This window comes from Rattus norvegicus, chromosome Y (assembly GCF_036323735.1).
Source record: "Rattus norvegicus strain BN/NHsdMcwi chromosome Y, GRCr8, whole genome shotgun sequence".
NCBI classification, from domain to species: Eukaryota; Metazoa; Chordata; class Mammalia; order Rodentia; family Muridae; genus Rattus; species Rattus norvegicus.
This window is the reverse complement of record NC_086040.1, coordinates 1,212,249-1,234,101: the sequence shown is the minus strand read 5'-3', so window position 1 is coordinate 1,234,101 and position 21,853 is coordinate 1,212,249. Positions and strand designations below refer to the sequence as shown.

The window sequence follows — 21,853 nt, the reverse complement described above, 5'->3', positions numbered from 1 at the left end:
AACAACTTACAGTGTCTAAGGGAGGCATATCCCCACATAGTATAATTCATCTAAACTCTATATATGAATATGCATTTCATGGAGCATCTGAAATGGATTTTTATGTGGCCTTTTCAGTATAGTGTTTTTAAACTCTTTTCTACTGCCCCTCTGTTATCCTCCCCTTCTGTCTCTTGCCCCGCTTTAAAACTCTCTTTACCATTATTGCTCTTCCTTCTTTTGTATCACCACCTATGTTGTGCCATCTCTCTCCCATAAAAATCTGCTCTCCATAGCCCATTTCTAGTACTTCTACAAGTACTCTGGTTTGCATATTTAAAGATTCAAATAAATAAATAGTAAATGCTCTGAAATGATATAGCTAGACAATTCTATTTGTGGCTTTTTTTAAGCACTTCCAAACTTTATAATTGAAAAGAAAATACAGCAAAAAAGAGACCAGCTAATAAAAATATTCCATAACAGTCTTGGCTATTAGGGGAAAAGAGGCTGACGAGTGAGGAAAATGATGAAAAGATTATCATAACATTAAGTCAGGATTGTTACAAAATTCAGTTCAGTTGTTTAATATGTATAAAATAGTTTAAAAGAGCTTGGTTAGGCTGCCAAATCACACAAAAAAGATTCCCAGTCCAGAAAGTATGTTCAAAACTTTAAAGATTGGCCATCTGGCCCTGTAAGTGCATAACTGTGATACCCACATTTCACCCACACATCTATGGCAACGTTGTAGTTTTAGCCAACCTGGTTCATATAGCACCCAAATTCTGTTTGATAAAAAGGCATTTCTAACAAGTTTGAAAGTGATATCATAGTAGCTCTGGAAACTATATTTTTTTTCCTGGTCCTGACTCTGGAGTGCCACTATTTTTATCAGAGTTAGAGATGAAATATTCTTACATGCTTTGATCTTTCTCTTAATAAATATAGATCAGATAAATTGCTCAAAGGTTTGTGTACATATATATGTATATGTATAATAAATATATATACATATGTATAGGAATACGTTTTTAAGATTTTTGTTTAAATGCTACATGAAAAATTAAATACCAAGTTTTAATAACAATTTTAAAAATCTACTTTAAAAACTTGAGTATATGCTTTAAATTTTAATTGTAATTTTTGAAAAGTTTAACCTGTAGATTTTTTTCACCCTTGTAGAGTTATGTACCTGAACAGCCATATTCAGGTTTAACAGAACATCACTTGAATGAACCTCAGAAAAATGATGAACCACAAGAAACTCATGAAAGCAGTGAAGAAGAATCTTCATCTCTAATAAAAGATCAGTGACACAAATAATTATCTGGTGTGTTGTATCCATATATCCTGGCCTTATATTAAAAACTTTTTCTGTACTTGGTTATTATTTAAAACTATAAAAATGTCCCAAACAAATCTGAGTGGAAAGTATATGCAGTGTAATTTACTGTGGTTATATACACAACCTGCTGTGAAATATGTATAGTGTTTAATCCACTTTTTATTTTATGTTTTTATTGGGTATTTTCTTTAGTTACATTTCAAATGTTATTCCCTTTCCCCATTTCCCCCCTGGAAAACCCATCCATTTCCCCTCTCCCTTCCTCTATGAGAATGTTTCCCCACCCTCCCACCCTGTCCCATCTCCCTGCACTGGCTTTTTCCCTACACCCTACATGGGGGCATTGAGCTTTCACAGGGCCAAGGGCCTCTCCTCTCATTGATGCCCAACCAAGCCATCCTCTGCTATATATGTGGCTGGAGCCATAGGTCTCTCCATGTGTACTGTTTGAATGGTGGTTTAGTATTTAATTCTTTGTTGGTTTATTTGTTTGTTTGCAATTTTAAAATGTCATGATAAATCTTTTTTTAATTTTTATTTATTTACATTCATTTATTTACATTTCAAATTACCTGGTTTCCCATCCATAAACCTTCATCTCATCCTCCCACCCCCTCCTTCTATGAGGGTACCACCCAGCCACCCAACCTTTCCCCTTCCCTGCCTTGACATTCCCCTGCACTGGGGGTCCAGCCTTGGCAGTACCAAGGACTTCCCCTTCCCTGGTGCCCAAGAAGGCTATTCTCTGCTGCATATGCAGTTGGAACCCTGGGTCAGTCCATGTATAGTCTTTCAGTAGTGGTTTAGTCCCTGGAAGTTCTGGTTGGTTGGCATTGTTGTTTTTATTGATATGGTTGCAAGCTCCTTCAACTCTTTGAATCCTTCCTCTAATTCCTCCCAAGGGGGTCCTATTCTCAGTTCAGTGGTTTGCTGCTACCATTGACCTCTGTATTGGACATCCTCTAGATGTGTCTCTCAGGAGACATCTATATCCAGTTCCTGTCAGCATGCACTTCTTAGCTTCATCGTCTTATGTAGTTTTAGTGGCTGTATATATGTATGGGCAACATGTGAGGCAGGCACTGAATGGCCATTTCTTCAGACTCTGCTCTAAACTTTGCCTCCATATCCCCTCCTATGGGTATTTTTGTTCCCCTTTAAAGAAAGAGTGAAGCATCCACACTTTGGTCATTCTTCTTCAACTTCATAGTGTTTAATTCTTAATGTCTAATACTACTACACAACCTGAAATATATGTACAATATATTGTCTGACTGTTAATTCTCATTCTCAAGAGAGTAATAACAAATACCTGCCATACCAGAATGTGTAGAAGCATAGTAGAAGATAGACAGATAGATAGACTTGGGTAGATTTTTAGGTTAAGGTTTGCAAACTTTTCCCAGCAGTATTGTGGATTAAGTGGATATCAGAATCCACAGCATTTTGAGATGTTATTTTCTAATCTATCCGTCTTATTTTCTAGTAATTATCAATATTACAATAACTGTTACTGTTCACTAAAAGGCTTAGTTAAGACAGTAACAGCGAAAATAATTCTGAGAATATATTCAAACATTTCAGACTTAAGATTGTCAGACATTCTTAAATTGGTACTATTTTTTAAGTGGTAACTTTAATATGTGTTGTACTTTAGAAATTCTCTAAAAGACAAATATTCTTAAAACAATGCAACCAGAATTATTTAAATATATTTGTTTATTTTATAGAAATTATTTTACTGGATTCACAAATATAAGAAAAATTCTGTTTCATTCCATGTTGCTTTGTCTTATTTTTTAAACTACATATTTTTTAAAAACTACATACATTTGCTCTATGCATAGCATACTTTGATATGACACTGACTTCACACTTCAGATATGTTTAGCTTTTGTAGATAGAAAGATTTGTCCTGTTGAAAGAAAACCGGATATCAGTACTATTTAAATTTCCTTATGTAATCAGTATATTTTTATGTAATGAATTTTTTTAACATTTATTTATTATGTATATGTCATACAGCTTTCTGCCTGCATATATGCCTGCAGGCCAGAAGAGGGCACTAGACCTAATTATAGATGGTTATGAGCCACCATGTGGTTGCTGGGAATTTAACTCAGGACCTCTGGAAGAGCAGACAGTGCTCTTAACCTCTGAGCCATCTCTCCTGCCCCCTATGTAATGAATTCTTATTATTAATAATAGTTCTATTGTAAAAAAAAATTGTCATTAGCACCAAATTAGTTAATAAGCATTTTGCACAAATTCTAATTTCACATTTCATAGGGCTACTTTAAATTCCCATAATCTTCAAGGCTGACCCTATAACCTGTAACATGATAGGCACATTCCATATGTCGTGGCCCATTGTTAAATAGAGTGAGCTATAAATTGTCAAAATTGCTAAGAATATACTGAAACAGTATTGCAAAGCCCAACTTTGATTTTTAAAAGGGATATAAATGTCAATGTATGATCAGAATTTTCACTATATTAACCCCTCTTTTCATGGACTTGGACATTTTTCTGCGTGTTCTGTATTATAAATAATTCTTGAAATAAAGGTTGGAGGGGTTAGCTTGTAAGAGTAGAAATGACTTGAAATCACTGAATTTCCAAAAACCTACCTCATCAAAACCCTAGAACACACTGCCCAGCCTTAAGGCAGGTCAACAGGTTAGAAAGTATCCCTTTCAGATCACCTTGTCTAAAGGTGTCTCAGTACATCCCTTACTCTTTTTATTTTTTTTTCTTTTCTTTTTTTTCGGAGTTGGGGACCGAACCCAGGGCCTTGCGCTTGCTAAGCAAGCGCTCTACTACTGAGCCAAATCCCCAACCCCCCTTACTCTTTAAATATTCCTGGAGAGGCTAGGACTTAGTGAATCTAGTCAGATTTCTAGTGAATTCTAGTCGGATTTCCTGATGTTATGTTGAATCATTTATTTACTGAGCCTTAGGGAGCTTCCCTATACAGTGGAGTGTTTATCTCTTTTAGAATATCCTATTTTTCTATTTCCTTGTAAACATCCTGTCTTAAAATATCCTGTTTTATAAAAATCCTATTTTTAAGGAGACACTCTTTAGAACATTATTATTATATCTTGGTGTGGGCATTAATATCCCTCCCTGCATTGGGCCCAGAGAATTGGTGAGAGAGGCTTACATACCATCCTAATAGTACAATTGCCAACCATGTGACACAAAGTAGAGGATCCTAGCAAACTTGTGGAACTTCATAATGGGCCTGCAATGAGGCAGTGGCTGCTTTCTGCATCTTCATTGAAGTTCCCTCAGGTGTTGTCAACTTGTCACTTCCCAATAGTGCCACTGGTATGATTAGCTACTCCAGAGTTCCAGTCCATTCCCCAATGATCCAAAGGCTATATAAAGATGCTTGCTGTTGTGCAATAACAGTAGATGTGCACCTCATTGTTGGTCTCCAGAGTATGTATCCTAAGATTGTGACTCCAACTCCCTCCTGCCCTAGAAAACACTTCCCACAACCTCCAAGCACTGCACAAGAGTACTAAGCTATCACACAGAGACCCAAGTTTGATCCCCAGTACCATAGATACAGGGGAAGAACAATAAAAAACAGCTTGGGGCGGTACCCAGAACTGAACTGAACCAGTCACACAACTCCCTACACCCAGTCTCATGGGGAAAAGAGCTGGATCCTCAGAAGTGCAAACATTCCTGAGAAATCAGAGGTCACTCTGCCCACATTTCCAGCCCAAGTGGAAATTGCGTAGTGCCATCTGTGACTCTGGGGTAGAGGTACCTAGGAGAAATCAGGCAGGACACATCTGGTTCCTACCTGAACCAAGAGCTGAAATCCAGTAACCAGGAGTACCTACACACCTGAGAGTAGAGCGCTGCATTCCCAGATCCTGCTGAAAGAAAAGTCTACAGGAGTGCTAACACATTGGCCTACAGGAGGGCCAAGCCACTGTCAGAAACAGCAAGACAGGCTAAAACCAGAGGCAACCAGATGACTAGAGGTAAGCTCAGAAGCGTAAGCAACAGAAACCAAGACTACTTGGCATCATCAGAGCCCAGTTCTCCCACCAAAGCAAATACTGGATATCCAAACACACCAGAAAAACAAGATTTAGATATAAAATCACGTTTTATCATGATGATGGAGGACTTTAAGAAGGACATAACTTCCTTAAAGAAATACAGGTCAACACAAGTAAACAAGTAGAATTCCTTAAAGAGGAAACATAAAAATCCCTTAAAGCATTACAGGAAAACACAGCCAAACAGGTGAAGGAGTTGAACAAAATCGTCCAGGATTGTAAATAGAAACAAGAAAGAAAGCACAAAGGGAGATGAGCTTGGAAATAGAAAACCTAGAAAGGAGATCAGGAGTCACAGATCCTGATGAGCATCACCAACAGAATATAAGAGAAGAGAGAATCTCAGGAGCAGAAGATACCATAGAAAACATTGACACAACCATCACAGAACATGAAAAACACAAAAAGCTCCTAACCCAAATATCCAGGAAATCCAGGACACAATGAGAAGATCAAACCTAAGGATAATAGGTATAGAAGAGAATGAAGACTCCCAACTTAAAGGGCCAGTAAATGTCTTCAACAAAATTATAGGAGAAAACTTGCCTAACCTAAAGAAGATGTCCAGGAACAAACAAGAAACCTACAGAACTACAAACATTGAACCAGAAAAGAAATTTCTCATAACAGTCAAACACAAATGCCAGCCCAGCAAAACTGTCAATTATGATAGATGGGGAAAGCAAGGTATACCATGACAAAATCAGATTTACAGAATATCTTTCTACAAATTCAGACCTACAAAGAAAAAAAGGAATAACATTTGAAAAGTAAATTTTAAAAAGCCAATAAAAAAGAAAAATCAAAAGGATCAAGTAAGCTTCATTGCATACTTGAAATTATGGAAATACATCAATGTAGTCTACTGTATAAACAAACTGAAAAAAAAAGACATGACCATATCATTAGATGCTGACAAAGTATTTGAAAATATTTAACACTCCTTCATGATAAAAGTCTTAGTAAAAGAAAGTAAGTACATAATAAAAGCAATATACAGGAAACTATTAGCCAACATCAACCTAACTGGAGAGAAACTTGAAGCAATCCTGCTAAAATAAGGGACTAGACAGGACCACTCTCTTCCTACTTACTCAATACAGTACTTGGAGTCATAGCCAGAGCAACCAGACCAAAAAAAGGAGATCAAAGGGAAACAAATTGGAATATCACTATCTGTAGATGATATGATAGTATTCTTAAGTGACCCCAGAAGATCCACCACTACTAAATCTGATAAACAACTTTAGCAAAGTGGCTGGGTATAAGATTAACTCATACAGATCAGTTGCCTTCCTCTATTCAAAGGATAAACAGGCTGAGGAAGAAATTTTGGAAATGACACTTTACATAATAGTCCCAAATAATATAAAATATCTTGGTGTGACTTTAACCAAGCAAGTGAACGATCTGTATGACAAGAACTTCATGTCTCTGAAGAAAGAAATTTAAGAAGATCTCAAAAGATGGAAAGGCCTGCCATGCTCATGTATTGGCAGGATTAATATAGTAAAGATGGCCATTTTGCCAAAAGCAGTCTACAGATTCAATGCAATCCCCCATCAAAATTCCAATTCAATACTTCTTAGAGTTAGAACAATTTGCAGATACATTTGGAATAACAAAAAACCCAGGACAGCTAAAATTATTCTCAACAATTAAAGAATTTCTGGGGAAATCACCATCCCTGACCTCAAGCAGTAGTACAGAGCAATGGTCATAAAAACTGTATTGGTACAGAAGCAGGCAGATAGATCAGTGGAACAGAATTGAAGACCCAGAAATGAACCCACACACTTTTGGTCACTTGATCTTTGAAAAAGGAGCTGAAACCATCCAATGGAAAAAAGATAGCATTTTCAACAAATGGTGCTGATCCAACCGGTGGTCAGCATGTAGAAGAATGCAAATCAATCCATTCTTATCACCCTGTACAAAGCTTAAGTCCAAGTGGACCACAACATAAGACCAGATACACTCAAACTAATAGAAGAAAAAGTGCGGAAGAGTCTGGATCACATGGGCACTGGAGAAAATTTCTTGAACAAAACACGAATGGCTTATGCTAGAAGATCAAGAATCTACAAATGGTGCCTCATAAAACTGCAAAGCTTTTGTAAAGAAAAAGACATTGTCATTAGCACAAAACAGCAACCAACGGATTTGGGAAAAGATCTTTACCAATCCTACATCTGATAAAGGGCTAATATCCAAAATATATGAAGAACTCAAGAAGTTAGGCTCCAGAGAGCCAAATAACCCTATTAAAAATGGGGTAAAGAGCTAAACAAAACATTCTCAGCAGAGGATTATCGAATGGCCAAAAAGCATCTAAAGAAATGTTCAACATCTTTAGTCATAGGGAAATGCAAATCAAAACAAACCTGAGATTCTACCTCACACCAGTCAGAATGGCTGCGATAAAAACTCAGGTGACAGCAGATGCTGGCGAGGATGTGGAGAAAGAGGAACACTCCTCCACAGTTGTTGGGATTGCAAACTGGTACAAACACTCTGGAAATCAGTCTGGAGGTTCCTCAGAAAATTGGACATTGCACTACCTGAGGACCCAGTTATACCTCTTCAGGGCACATACCCAAAAGATTCTCTAACATACAACAAAGACATGTGCTCCACTAGGTTCACAGCAACCTTATTTATAATAGCCAGAAGCTGAAAAGAACTCAAATACCCTTCAACAGAGGAATGGATTCAGAATATTGTGGTACATGTACACAATGGAGTACTACTCAGTCATCAAAAACAATGGCTTCATAAAATTCATAGGCAAATGGATGAACTAGAAAATATCCTGAGTGAGGTAACCCAATTACAGAAAAACACACATGCTATGCACTCACTGATAAGTGGATATTAGTCCAAAAATTCAAATTACCCAAGATGCAATGCACAGATCACACAAAACTCAAGAAGGATGACCAAACTGAGGATGCTTCACTTCTTCTTTAAAAGGGGAACAAAAATATCCATAGGAGGGGATATGAAGGCAAAGTTTAGACGAAAGCCTGAAGGAATGGCCATTCAGAGTCTGCCTCATATGTGGTCCATATATATACAGTCATCAAAACTAGATAAGATAGATGAAGCTAAGAATTGCATGCTGACAGGAACCGGATATAGATCTCTCTTGAGAGACACATCCAGAGCATGTCCAATACAGAGGTCACTGCTAGCAGCAAACCCCTGAACTGAGAATAGGATCTCCTTGGGCGGAATCAGAGGAAGGATTGAAAGAAATGAAGGAGCTTGCAACCCCATAGAAACAACAATGCCAACCAACCAGAGTTTCCAGGGACTAAACCACTACTGAAAGACTATACATGGACTGACCCAGGGCTCCAGCTGCACATGTAGCAGAGGATAGCCTTGTTGGGGCACCAGTGGAAGGGGAAGCCCTTGGTCCTGCCAAGGTTGGACTGCCAGTACAAGAGAAAGGGGGGATCACTAGGGGGAATTATGGGGAGGGAACACCTGTATAGCGGAGGGAGTGGGGATGGTGGCTTATGATCAGGAAACCAGGAAAGAGAATAAACTTTGAAATGTGAGTAAAGAAATATATCTAATAAAAAAAAAAGTTACGTCTCTGAGCCAGAACACCTGAGTCGAACTAGCTAGCCAGAGGTCAGAAAGAGCTAGAAAGAAAAAAATTATTCAGCAATAACTCTCAGAGGCTGAAAACATTCTAGACCTAGATTAGATTGTACAGAAGCTAGAAGCTTTCAGGATTAGGGCTGAGTTACCAAATTGAGGCAACAAGCCTCAGATACTAAGGATACTGAAAAGATACTTTTACAGGGAAGCATGACCAAATGCAGTCACACATGGTGCTGGAGAAGGATCCAAGATTTCTACATCTTGAGACAAAGACAGTAGCAAGAAACTATATTCTGCAGGCGATCAGGAAATCCTCATTCCACTCTAGGAGACCTTAAAGCCCATCCCCACAATGACATACTTTCTCTAACACAGACTCACCTACTTGAAAAGGTAATGCCTCATATTAATAATGTTAGTCCTGACTGTTCCCAAACCCCTTGGGAGAGAGAGAGCTCACCGCCCAGACAGGTGGGCACTCCTGAGACTACAGAGTGGGAGAGACCACCAATACTGTCCACCCCTGTCCACATCCCTGGCCCAAGAGGAAACTGTATATGGCCTTTGGGAACCGGAAGATAGGGGCACTGGAGTGGCAGGTCCCCCGCAGTCCAGACACCGTCCAGACCTGAAGGGACACAGTCAACAGTTCTCTGCACCCAAATCCCGAGGGAGGAAGAGCTAAACCTTCCTGGCAGATACACCTGGGAAGCCAGAAGAGACTACACTCTGCCCACATTTCTGACTCCAGAGGAAAACACCTAATGCCATCTGGGACCCCAGTGCACAGGGGCTCAGGGAAAGGCGGCGCAGGCCCTTCTGGTTGTCTCCCTCATGGAGACCTCAAAAGCAGCCCCCCTGCAAGCAAACTTGAGCTGCAGGACCACAGGTAAGACCAACTTTTCTGCTCCAAGCAACCTGCCTGGTGGTCTCAGGACACAGAGAGGCAAAATTCCTCTAGGACCAGACACTTCCGATTTTTAGCTGCAGCCCCTACCTCCATGATGCCAGCCCACAGCTCACTGCTCCCAAACCCCTTGGGAGAGAGAGAGAGCTCACTGCCCAGACAGGTGGGCACTCGGAGACTACAGAGTGGGAGAGACCACCAATACTGCCCACCCCTGCCCACATCCTTGGCCCAAGAGGAAACTGTATACGGCCTCTAGGGACTGGAAGATAGGGGCACTGGAGTGGCAGGTAATCCGCAGTCCAGACACTGCCCGGACCTGAAGGGACACAGTCAACTGTTCTGTGCACCCAAATCTCGAGGGAGGGAGAGCTAAACCGTCAGAGGGGCAGACACACTTGAGAAGCCAGAAGAGAAGAGACTACACTCTGCCCACATTTCTGACTCCAGAGGAAAACACCTAATGCCATCTGGGACCCCGGTGCATGGAGGGGGGGCTCCCGGAAAAGGCAGTGCAGGCACTCCTGGTCGCCACCCTCACCGAGAGCTCAAAAGCAGCTCCCACGAGCAACTTGAGCCACAAGACCACTGGTAAGACCAACTTTTCTGCTCCAAGCAACCTGCCTGGTGGACTGAGAACACGAGCCCATAGGAATAGCTGAAGACCTGTAGACAGGAAAGACTGCACGCCCGAAAGCAGAACACTCTGTTCCCATAACTGGCTGAGAGAAAACAGGTCTACAACACTACTGACACACAGGCCTATAGGACAGTCTAGCCACTGTCAGAAATAGCAGAACAAAGTAACACCAGAGATAATCTGATGGTGAGAGGCAAGCGCAGGAACCCAAGCAACAGAAATCAAGACTACATGTATCACCAGAGCCCAATTCTCCCACTAAAGCAGACACTGAATATCCAAACATGCCAGAAAAGCAAGATCTAGATTTAAAATCATATTTGATCATGATGCTGGAGGACTTCAAGAAAGACATGAAGAACTCCCTTAGAGAAACGCAGGAAAACATAAATAAACAAGTAGAAGCCTAAAGAGAAGAATCACAAAAATCCCTGAAAGAATCCCAGGAAAACACAAATAGTTGAAGGAATTAAAAATAGAAATAGAAGAAATAAAGAAAGAACACAGGGAAACAACCCTGGATATAGAAAACCAAAGGAAGAGACAAGGAGCCATAGATACAAGCATCACCAACAGACTACAAGAGACAGAAGAGAAACTCTCAGGAGCAGAAGATTCCATAGAAATCATCAACACAACTGTCAAAGACAATGTAAAGCGGAAAAAGCTACTGGTCCAAAACATACAGGAAATCCAGGACTCAATGAGAAGATCAAACCTAAGGATAATAGGTGTAGAAGAGAGTGAAGACTCCCAGCTCAAAGGACCAGTAAATATCTTCAAAAAAAATCAGAGAAGAAAACTTCCCTAACCTAAAGACAGAAATGCCCATAAACATACAAGAAGCTTACAGAACTCTAAATGGATTGGACCAGAAAAGAAAATCCTCCCGTCACATAATAGTCAAAACAGCAAATGCACAAAATAAAGAATATTAAAAGTAGTAAGGGAAAAAGGTAAGTAACATATAAAAGCAGACCTATCAGAATCACACCAGACTTCTCGCCAGAAACTATGAAGGCCAGAAGATTCTGGACTGATGTCATACAGACCCTCGGAGAATACAAATGCCATCCCAGGTTACTGTATCCTGCAAAATTCTCAATTAACATAGATGGAGAAACCAAGATATTCCATGACAAAACCAAATTTACACAATATCTTTCTACAAATCCAGCCCTACAAAGGATAATAAATGGTAAAACCCAACATAAGGAGTCAAACTAAACCCTAGAAAAAGCAAGAAATTAATTGTCTTGGCAACAAAACAAAGAGAAGAAAAACACACAAACATAATCTCACATCCAAATATGAATATCACTAAGTAATAAGTAATAATCACTATTGCTTAATATCTCTCAACATCAATGGTCTCAACTCCCCAATAAAAAGACATAGATTAACAAACTGGATACACAATGAGGACCTGCATTCTGCTGCCTACAGGAAACACACCTCAGAGACAAAAACAGACACTACCTCAGAGTGAAAGGCTGGAAAACAACTTTCCAAGCAAATGCTCTTAAGAAACAAGCTGTAGTAGCCATTCTAATGCCAAATAAAATAAATTTTCAACTCAAAGTCATCAAAAAAGATAAGGAAAGACACTTCATATCCATCAAAGGAAAAATCCACAAAGATAAACTCTCAATTCTAAATATCTATACTCCAAATACAAGGGCACCTACATACATAAAAGAAACCTTACTAAGGCTCAAACATACATTGCACACCACACAGTAATAATAGGAGATTTCAACACCCCACTCTCATCACTGGACAATGGAAACAGAAATTAAACAGAGACATAGACAGACTAAGAGAAGTCATGAACCAAATGGACTTAACGGATATTTATTGAACATTCTTTCCTAAAGCAAAAAGATATACATTATTCTCTCCACCTCATGGTACTTTCTCCAAAATTGACCATACGATTGGTCATAAAACAGGCCTCAGACACAGAAAGATAGAAATAATCCCATGTGTCCTATCAGACCACCACGGGCTAAAGCTAATCTTCAATAACAATAAGGGAAGAACGCACACATATACATGGAAGTTGAACAATGGTCTACTCAATGATAACCTGGTCAAGGAAGAAATAAAGAAAGAAAGACTTCTTAGATTTTAATGAAAATGAAGGTACAAGATACCAAAACTTGTGGGACACAATGAAAGCTATACTAAGAGGAAAATTCATAGCTCTGAGTGCCTGCAGAAAGAAACAGGAGAGAACATATGTCAGCAGCTTGAGAGCACACATAAAAGCCCTAGAACAAAGAGAAGAAAATACACCGAGGAGGAGTAGAAGGCAGGAAATAATCAAACTAAGAGCTGAAATTAACCAAGTAGAAACAAAAATGACCATACAAAGAATCAACAGAACCCAAAGAAGGTTCTTTGAGAAAATCAACAAGATAGATAAACCCTTAGCCAGACTAAGGAGAGAACAAAGAGAGTTTGTCCAAATTAACAAAATCATAAATGAAAAGGGAGACATAACAACAGTATCAGAGGAAATTAAAAAAATCATCAGATCCCACTACAAAAGCCTATATTCAACAAAACCTGAAAATCAGCAGGAAATGGACAATTTCCTAGACAGATACCAAGTACCGAAGTTAAACAGGAACAGATAAACCATTTAAACAACCCCATAACTCCTAAAGTAATAGAGGCAATCATTAAAGGTCTCCCAATCAAAAAGAGCCCTGGTCCAGATGTGTTCACTGCTGAATTCTATCAGACCTTGAAAGAAGACCTCATAACAATACTACCCAAACTATTCCACAAATTTGAAATGGATGGAGTACTGCCGAATTCCTTCTATGAAGCCACAATTACTCTTATACCTAAACCACACAAAGACACAACAAAGAAAGAGAACTTCAGACCAATGTCCCTTATGAATATCGATGCAAAAATACTCAATAAAATTCTGGCAAACCGAATCCAAGAGCACATCAAAACAATCATTCACCATGATCAAGTAGGCTACATCCCAGGCATGCAGGGAAGGTTTAATATACGGAAAACCATCAACGTGATCCATTATATAAACAAGCTAAAAGAACAAAAACACATGATCATTTCATTAAGATGCTGAGAAAGCATTTGATAAAATTCAACACCCCTTCATGATAAAAGTCCTGGAAAGAATAGGATTTCAAGGCCCATACCTAAACATAGTAAAAGCCATATACAGCAAACCAGTTGCTAACATTAAACTAAATGGAGAGAAACTTGAAGCATTCCCACTAAAATCAGGGACTAGATAAGGCTGCCCACTCTCTCCCTACTTATTCAATATAGTTCTTGAAGTTCTAGCCAGAGCAATCAGACAACAAAAGGAGATCAAGGGGATACAGATGGGAAAAGAAGAAGTCAAAATATCACTATTTGCAGATGATATGATAGTATATTTAAGTGGCCCCAAACGTTCCACCAGAGAACTACTAAGCCTGATAAACACTTCAGCAAACTGGCTGGGTATAAAATTAACTCAAATAAATCAGTAGCCTTCCTCTACACAAAAGAGAAACAAGCTGAGAAAGAAATTAGGGAAACGACACCCTTCCTAATAGACCCAAATAATATAAAATACCTCAGTGTGACTTTAACCAAGCAAGTAAAAGATCTGTATGATAAGAACTTGAAGACTCTGAATAAAGAAATTGAAGAAGACCACAGAAGATGGAAAGATCTCCCATGCTCATGGATTGGCAGGATTAATACAGTAAAAATGGCCATTTAACCAAAAGCAATCTACAGATTCAATGCAATCCCCATCAAAATAACAATCCAATTCTTCAAAGAGTTAGACAGAACAATTTGCAAATTCATCTGGAATAACAAAAAACCCAGGATAGCTAAAGCTATCCTCAAAAATAAAAGGACTTCAGGGGGAATCACTATCCCTGAACTCAAGCAGTATTACAGAGAAATATTGATAAAAACTGCATGATATTGGTGCAGAGACAGACATATAGACCAATGTAACAGAATTGAAGACCCAGAAATTAGCCCACACACCTATGGGCACTTGATTTTTGACAAAGGAGCCAAAACCATCCAATGGAAAAAAGATAGCATTTTCAGCAAATGGTGCCGATTCAACTGGAGGTCAACATGTAGAAGAATGCAGATCGATCCATGCTTATCATCCTGTACAAAGCTTAAGTCCAAGTGGATCAAGGAACTCCACATCAAACCAGACCTACTCAAACTAATAGAAGAAAAACTAGGGAAGCATCTGGAACACATGGGCACTGGAAAAAATTTCCTGAACAAAACACCAATGGCTTATGCTCTAAGATCAAGAATCAACAAATGGGATCTCATAAAACTGCAAAGCTTCTGTAAGGCAAAGGACACTGTCGTTAGGACAAAACGGCAACCAAAAGATTGGGAAAAGATCTTTACCAACCCTACAACTGATAGAGGCCTTATATCCAAAATATACAAAGAACTCAAGAAGTTAGACCGCAGGGAAACAAATAACCCTATTAAAAATGGGGTTCAGAGCTAAACAAAGAATTCACAGCTGAGGAATGCCGAATGGCTGAGAAACACCTAAAGAAATGTTCAACATCTTTAGTCATAAGGGAAATGCAAATCAAAACAACCCTGAGATTTCACCTCACACCTTAGCCATGAGAATGGCTAAGATCAAAAACTCAGGAGACAGAAAATGCTGGTGAAGTTGTGGAGAAAGAGGAATACTCCTCCATTGCTGGTGGGTTGCAAACTGGTACAACCATTCTGGAAATCAGTCTGGAGGTTCCTCAGAAATTTGGACATTGAACTAACTGAGGACCCAGCTATACTTCTCTTGGGCATATTACCCAAAAGATGCCCCAACATATAACAAAAGACACATGCTCCATTATGCTCATAACAGCCTTATTTATAATAGCCAGAAGCTGGAAAGAACCCAGATGCCCTTCAACAGAGGAATGGATACAGAAAATGTGGTACATCTACACAATGGAATATTACTCAGCTATCAAAAAACAATGACTTTATGAAATTCATAGGCAAATGGTTGGAACTGGAAAATATCATCCTGAGTGAGCTAACCCAATCACAGAAAAACACACATGGTATGCACTCATTGATAAGTGGCTATTAGCCCAAATGCTTGAATTACCCTAGATGCCTAGAACAAATGAAACTCAAGACGGATGATCAAAATGTGAATGCTTCACGCCCTCTTTAAAAGGGGAACAAGAATACCCTTGGCGGGAATAGAGAGGCAAAGATTAAAACAGAGACAGAGACACCCACGGATCCCGGCCCGCAGCAGCTCTCTGCTCCCAGACCCCGTGGGAAAGAGACCTCACCGCCTTGCTCAGGTGGGCACTCCTGAGGCTGCAGAGCGGAGGAGACCACCAACACTGCCCACCCCTGCCCACATCCCTGGCCCGAGAGGAAACTGTATAAGGCCTCTGGGCTCCCCTGGGGGAGGGCCCAGGAGCGGCAGGACCCCTGCCTGAGACACCGCCGGAACCTGAAGGAAACAGACCGGATAAAAAGTTCTCTGCACCCAAATCCCGTGGGAGGGAGAGCTAAATCTTCACAGAGGCAGACAAGCCTGGGAAACCAGAAGAGACTGCTCTCTGTACATACATCTCGGACGCCAGAGGAAAACACCAAAGGCCATCTGGAACCCTGGTGCTCTGAAGCTCCTGGAAGGGGCGGCACAGGTCTTCCTGGTTGCTGCTGCTGCAGAGAGCCCGTGGGCAGCACCCCGCGAGTAAACTTGAGCCTCAGGACCACAGGTAAGACCAACTTGTCTGCTGCAAGAAAGCTGCCTGGTGAACTCAAGACACAGGCCCACAGGAACAGCTGAAGACCTGTAGAGAGGAAAAACTACACGCCCGAAAGCAGAACTCTCTGTCCCCATAACTGACTGAAAGAGAGGAAAACAGGTCTACAGCACTCCTGACACACAAGCTTACAGGACAGTCTAGCCACTGTCAGAAATAGCAGAACAAAGTAACACTAGAGATAATCTGATGGCGAGAGGCAAGCGCAGGAACCCAAGCAACAGAAACCAAGACTACATGGCATCATCGGAGCCCAATTCTCCCACCAAAGCAAACACGGAATATCCAAACACACGAGAAAAGCAAGATCTAGTTTCAAAATCATATTTGATCATGATGCTGGAGGACTTCAGGAAAGACGTTAAGAACTCCCTTAGGGAAACACAGGAAAACATTAATAAACAAGTAGAAGCCTACAGAGAGGAATCGCAAAAATCCCTGAAAGAATTCAAGGAAAACACAATCAAACAGATGAAGGAATTAAAAATGGAAATAGAAGCAATCAAGAAAGAACACATGGAAACAACCCTGGATATAGAAAACCAAAAGAAGAGACAAGGAGCTGTAGATACAAGCTTCACCAACAGAATACAAGAGATGGAAGAGAGAATCTCAGGAGCAAAAGATTCCATAGAAATCATCAACACAACTGTCAAAGATAATGTAAAGCGGAAAAAGCTACTGGTCCAAAACATACAGGAAATCCAGGACTCAATGAGAAGATCAAACCTAAGGATAATAGGTATAGAAGAGAGTGAAGACTCCCAGCTCAAAGGACAAGTAAATATCTTCAACAAAATCATAGAAGAAAACTTCCCTAATCTAAAAAAAGAGATACCCATAGGCATACAAGAAGCCTACAGAACTCCAAATAGATTGGACCAGAAAAGAAACACCTCCCGTCACATAATTGTCAAAACACCAAACGCACAAAATAAAGAAAAAATATTAAAAGCAGTAAGGGAAAAAGGTCAAGTAACATATAAAAGCAGACCTATCAGAATCACGCCAGACTTCTCGCAAGAAACTATGAAGGCCAGAAGATCCTGGACTGATGTCATACAGACCCTAAGAGAACACAAATGCCAGCCCAGGTTACTGTATCCTGCAAAACTCTCAATTAACATAGATGGAGAAACCAAGATATTCCATGACAAAACCAAATTTACACAATATCTTTCTACAAATCCAGCCCTACAAAGGATAATAAATGGTAAAGCCCAACATAAAGAAGCAACCTATTACCCTAGAAGAAGCAAGAAACTAATCATCTTGGCAACAAAACAAAGAGAATAAAAGCACACAAACATAACCTCACATAATATGAATATAACGGGAAGCAATAATCACTATTCCTTAATATCTCTCAACATCAATGGCCTCAACTCCCCAATAAAAAGACATAGATTAACAAACTGGATACGCAACGAGGACCCTGCATTCTGCTGCCTACAGGAAACACACCTCAGAGACAAAGACAGACACTACCTCAGAGTGAAAGGCTGGAAAACAACTTTCCAAGCAAATGCTCAGAAGAAGCAAGCTGGAGTAGCCATTCTAATATCAAATAAAATCAATTTTCAACTAAAAGTCATCAAAAAAGATAAGGAAAGACACTTCATATTCATCAAAGGAAAAATCCACCAAGATGAACTCTCAATCCTAAATATCTATGCCCCAAATACAAGGGCACCTACATATGTAAAAGAAACCTTACTAAAGCTCAAAACACACATTGCACCTCACACAATAATAGTGGGAGATTTCAACACCCCACTCTCATCAATGGACAGATCATGGAAACAGAAATTAAACAGAGATGTCGACAGACTAAGAGAAGTCATGAGCCAAATGGACTTAACGGATATTTATAGAACATTCTATCCTAAAGCAAAAGGATATACCTTCTTCTCAGCTCCTCATAGTACTTTCTCCAAAATTGACCATATAATTGGTCAAAAAACGGGCCTCAACAGGTACAGAAAGATAGAAATAATCCCATGCGTGCTATGGGACCACCACAGCCTAAAACTGGTCTTCAATAACAATCAAGGAAGAATGCCCACATATACTTGGAAATTGAACAATCCTCTACTCAACGATAACCTGGTCATGGAAGAAATAAAGAAAGAAATTAAAAACTTTTTAGAATTTAATGAAAATGAAGGTATAACATACCCAAACTTATGGGACACAATGAAAGCTGTGCTAAGAGGAAAACTCATAGCGCTGAGTGCCTGCAGAAAGAAACAGGAAAGAGCATATGTCAGCAGCTTGACAGCACACCTAAAAGCTCTAGAACAAAAAGAAGCAAATACAGCCAGGAGGAGTAGAAGGCAGGAAATAATCAAACTCAGAGCTGAAATCAACCAAGTAGAAACAAAAAGGACCGTAGAAAGAATCAACAGAACCAAAAGTTGGTTCTTTGAGAAAATAGATAAACCCTTAGCCAGACTAACGAGAGGACACAGAGAGTATGTCCAAATTAACAAAATCAGAAATGAAAAGGGAGACATAACAACAGATTCAGAGGAAATTCAAAAAATCATCAGATCTTACTATAAAAACCTATATTCAACAAAACTTGAAAATCTTCAGGAAATGGACAATTTCCTAGACAGATACCAGGTACCGAAGTTAAATCAGGAACAGATAAACCAGTTAAACAACCCCATAACTCCTAAGGAAATAGAAGCAGTCATTAAAGGTCTCCCAACCAAAAAGAGCCCAGGTCCAGACGGGTTTAGTGCAGAATTCTATCAAACCTTCATAGAAGACCTCATACCAATATTATCCAAACTATTCCACAAAATTGAAACAGATGGATCATTACCGAATACCTTCTAGGAAGCCACAATTACTCTTATACCTAAACCACACAAAGACACAACAAAGAAAGAGAACTTCAGACCAATTTCCCTTATGAATATCGACGCAAAAATACTCAACAAAATTCTGGCAAACCGAATCCAAGAGCATATCAAAACAATTATCCACCATGACCAAGTAGGCTTCATCCCAGGCATGCAGGGATAGTTTAATATACGGAAAACCATCAACGTGATCCATTATATAAACAAACTGAAAGAACAAAACCACATGATCATTTCATTAGACGCTGAGAAAGCATTTGACAAAATTCAACACCCCTTCATGATAAAAGTCCTGGAAAGAATAGGAATTCAAGGCCCATACCTGAACATAGTAAAAGCCATATACAGCAAACCAGTTGCTAACATTAAACTAAATGGAGAGAAACTTGAAGCAATCCCACTAAAATCAGGGACTAATCAAGGCTGCCCACTCTCTCCCTACTTATTCAATATAGTTCTTGAAGTTGTAGCCAGAGCAATCAGACAACAAAAGGAGGTCAAGGGGATACAGATCGGAAAAGAAGAAGTCAAAATATCACTATTTGCAGATGATATGATAGTATATTTAAGCGATCCCAAAAGTTCCACAGAGAACTACTAAAGCTGATAAACAACTTCAGCAAAGTGGCTGGGTATAAAATTAACTCAAATAAATCAGTTGCCTTCCTCTATACAAAAGAGAAACAAGCCAAGAAAGAAATTAGGGAAACGACACCCTTCATAATAGACCCAAATAATATAAAGTACCTCGGTGTGACTTTAACCAAGCAAGTGAAAGATCTGTACAATAAGAACTTCAAGACACTGAGGAAAGAAATTGAAGAAGACCTCAGAAGATGGAAAGATCTCCCATGCTCATGGATTGGCAGGATTAATATAGTAAAAATGGCCATTTTACCAAAAGCAATCTACAGATTCAATGCAATCCCCATCAAAATAACAATCCAATTCTTCAAAGAGACAGAACAATTTGCAAATTCATCTGGAATAACAAAAAACCCAGGATAGCTAAAGCTATCCTCAAAAAGAAAAGGACTTCAGGGGGAATCACTATCCCTGAACTCAAGCAGTATTACAGAGCAATAGTGATAAAAACTGCATGGTATTGGTACAGAGACAGACAGATAGACCAATGGAATAGAATTGAACACCCAGAAATGAACCCACACACCTATGGTCACTTGATTTTTGACAAAGGAGCCAAAACCATCAAATGGAAAAAAGATAGCATTTTCAGCAAATGGTGCTGGTTCAACTGGAGGTCAACATGTAGAAGAATGCAGATCGATCCATGCTCATCACCCTGTACAAAGCTTAAGTCCAAGTGGATCAAGGACCTCCACATCAAACTAGACATACTCCAACTAATAGAAGAAAAACTAGGGAAGCATCTGGAACACATGGGCACTGGAAAAAATTTCCTAAACAAAACACCAATGGCTTATGCTCTAAGATCAAGAATCGACAAATGGGATCTCATAAAACTGCAAAGCTTCTGTAAGGCAAAGGACACTGTTGTTAGGACAAAACGGCAACCAACAGATTGGGAAAAGATCTTTACCAATCCTACAACAGATAGAGGCCTTATATCCAAAATATACAAAGAACTCAAGAAGTTAGACCGCAGGGAAACAAATAACCCTATTAAAAAATGGGGTTCAGAGCTAAACAAACAATTCACAGCTGAGGAATGCCGAATGGCTGAGAAACACCTAAAGAAATGTTCAGCATCTTTAGTCATAAGGGAAATGCAAATCAAAACAACCCTGAGATTTCACCTCACACCAGTGAGAATGGCTAAGATCAAAAACTCAGGGGACAACAGATGCTGGCGAGGATGTGGAGGAAGAGGAACACTCCTCCATTGTTGGTGGGATTGCAAACTGGTACAGCCATTCTGGAAATCAGTCTGGAGGTTCCTCAGAAAATTGGACATTGAACTGCCTGAGGATCCAGCTATACCTCTCTTGGGCATATACCCAAAAGATGCCCCAACATATAAAAAAGACACGTGCTCCACTATGTTCATTGCAGCCTTATTTATAATAGCCAGAAGCTGGAAAGAACCCAGATGCCCTTCAACAGAGGAATGGATACAGAAAATGTGGTACATCTACACAATGGAATATTACTCAGCTATCAAAAACAACGGCTTTATGAAATTCGTAGGCAAATGGTTGGAACTGGAAAATATCATCCTGAGTGAGCTAACCCAATCACAGAAAGACATACATGGTATGCACTCATTGATAAGTGGCTATTAGTCCAAATGCTTGAATTACCCTAGATGCCTAGAACAAACGAAACTCAAGACAGATGATCAAAATGTGAATGCTTCACGCCTTCTTTAAAAGGGGAACAAGAATACCCTTGTCAGGGAAGGGAGAGGCAAAGATTAAAACAGAGACTGAAGGAACACCCATTCAGAGCCTGCCCCACATGTGGCCCATACATATACAGCCACCCAATTAGACAAGATGGATGAAGCAAAGAAGTGCAGACCGACAGGAGCCGGATGTAGATCGCTCCTGAGAGACACAGCCAGAATACAGCAAATACATAGGCGAATGCCAGC

The 21,853-nt window shown here is 39.7% G+C and overlaps 1 protein-coding gene across 4 annotated transcripts in view; it reads left to right on the top strand.

Annotated features, from left to right (window-relative positions):
- Positions 1-3,023, top strand: part of Usp9y (ubiquitin specific peptidase 9, Y-linked) — a 144,819-nt gene extending 141,796 nt beyond the window's left edge. For 3 of the 4 annotated variants that reach the window (XM_039100658.2, XM_063280594.1, XM_039100657.2), the window contains one exon: positions 1,165-1,306. In XM_039100658.2, coding sequence (XP_038956586.1) covers positions 1,165-1,296 — 132 coding nt within the window. In that variant the 3' untranslated portion in view covers positions 1,297-1,306. 4 annotated transcript variants of the gene reach the window in all.
- The last annotated feature ends 18,830 nt before the right edge of the window (positions 3,024-21,853 follow it).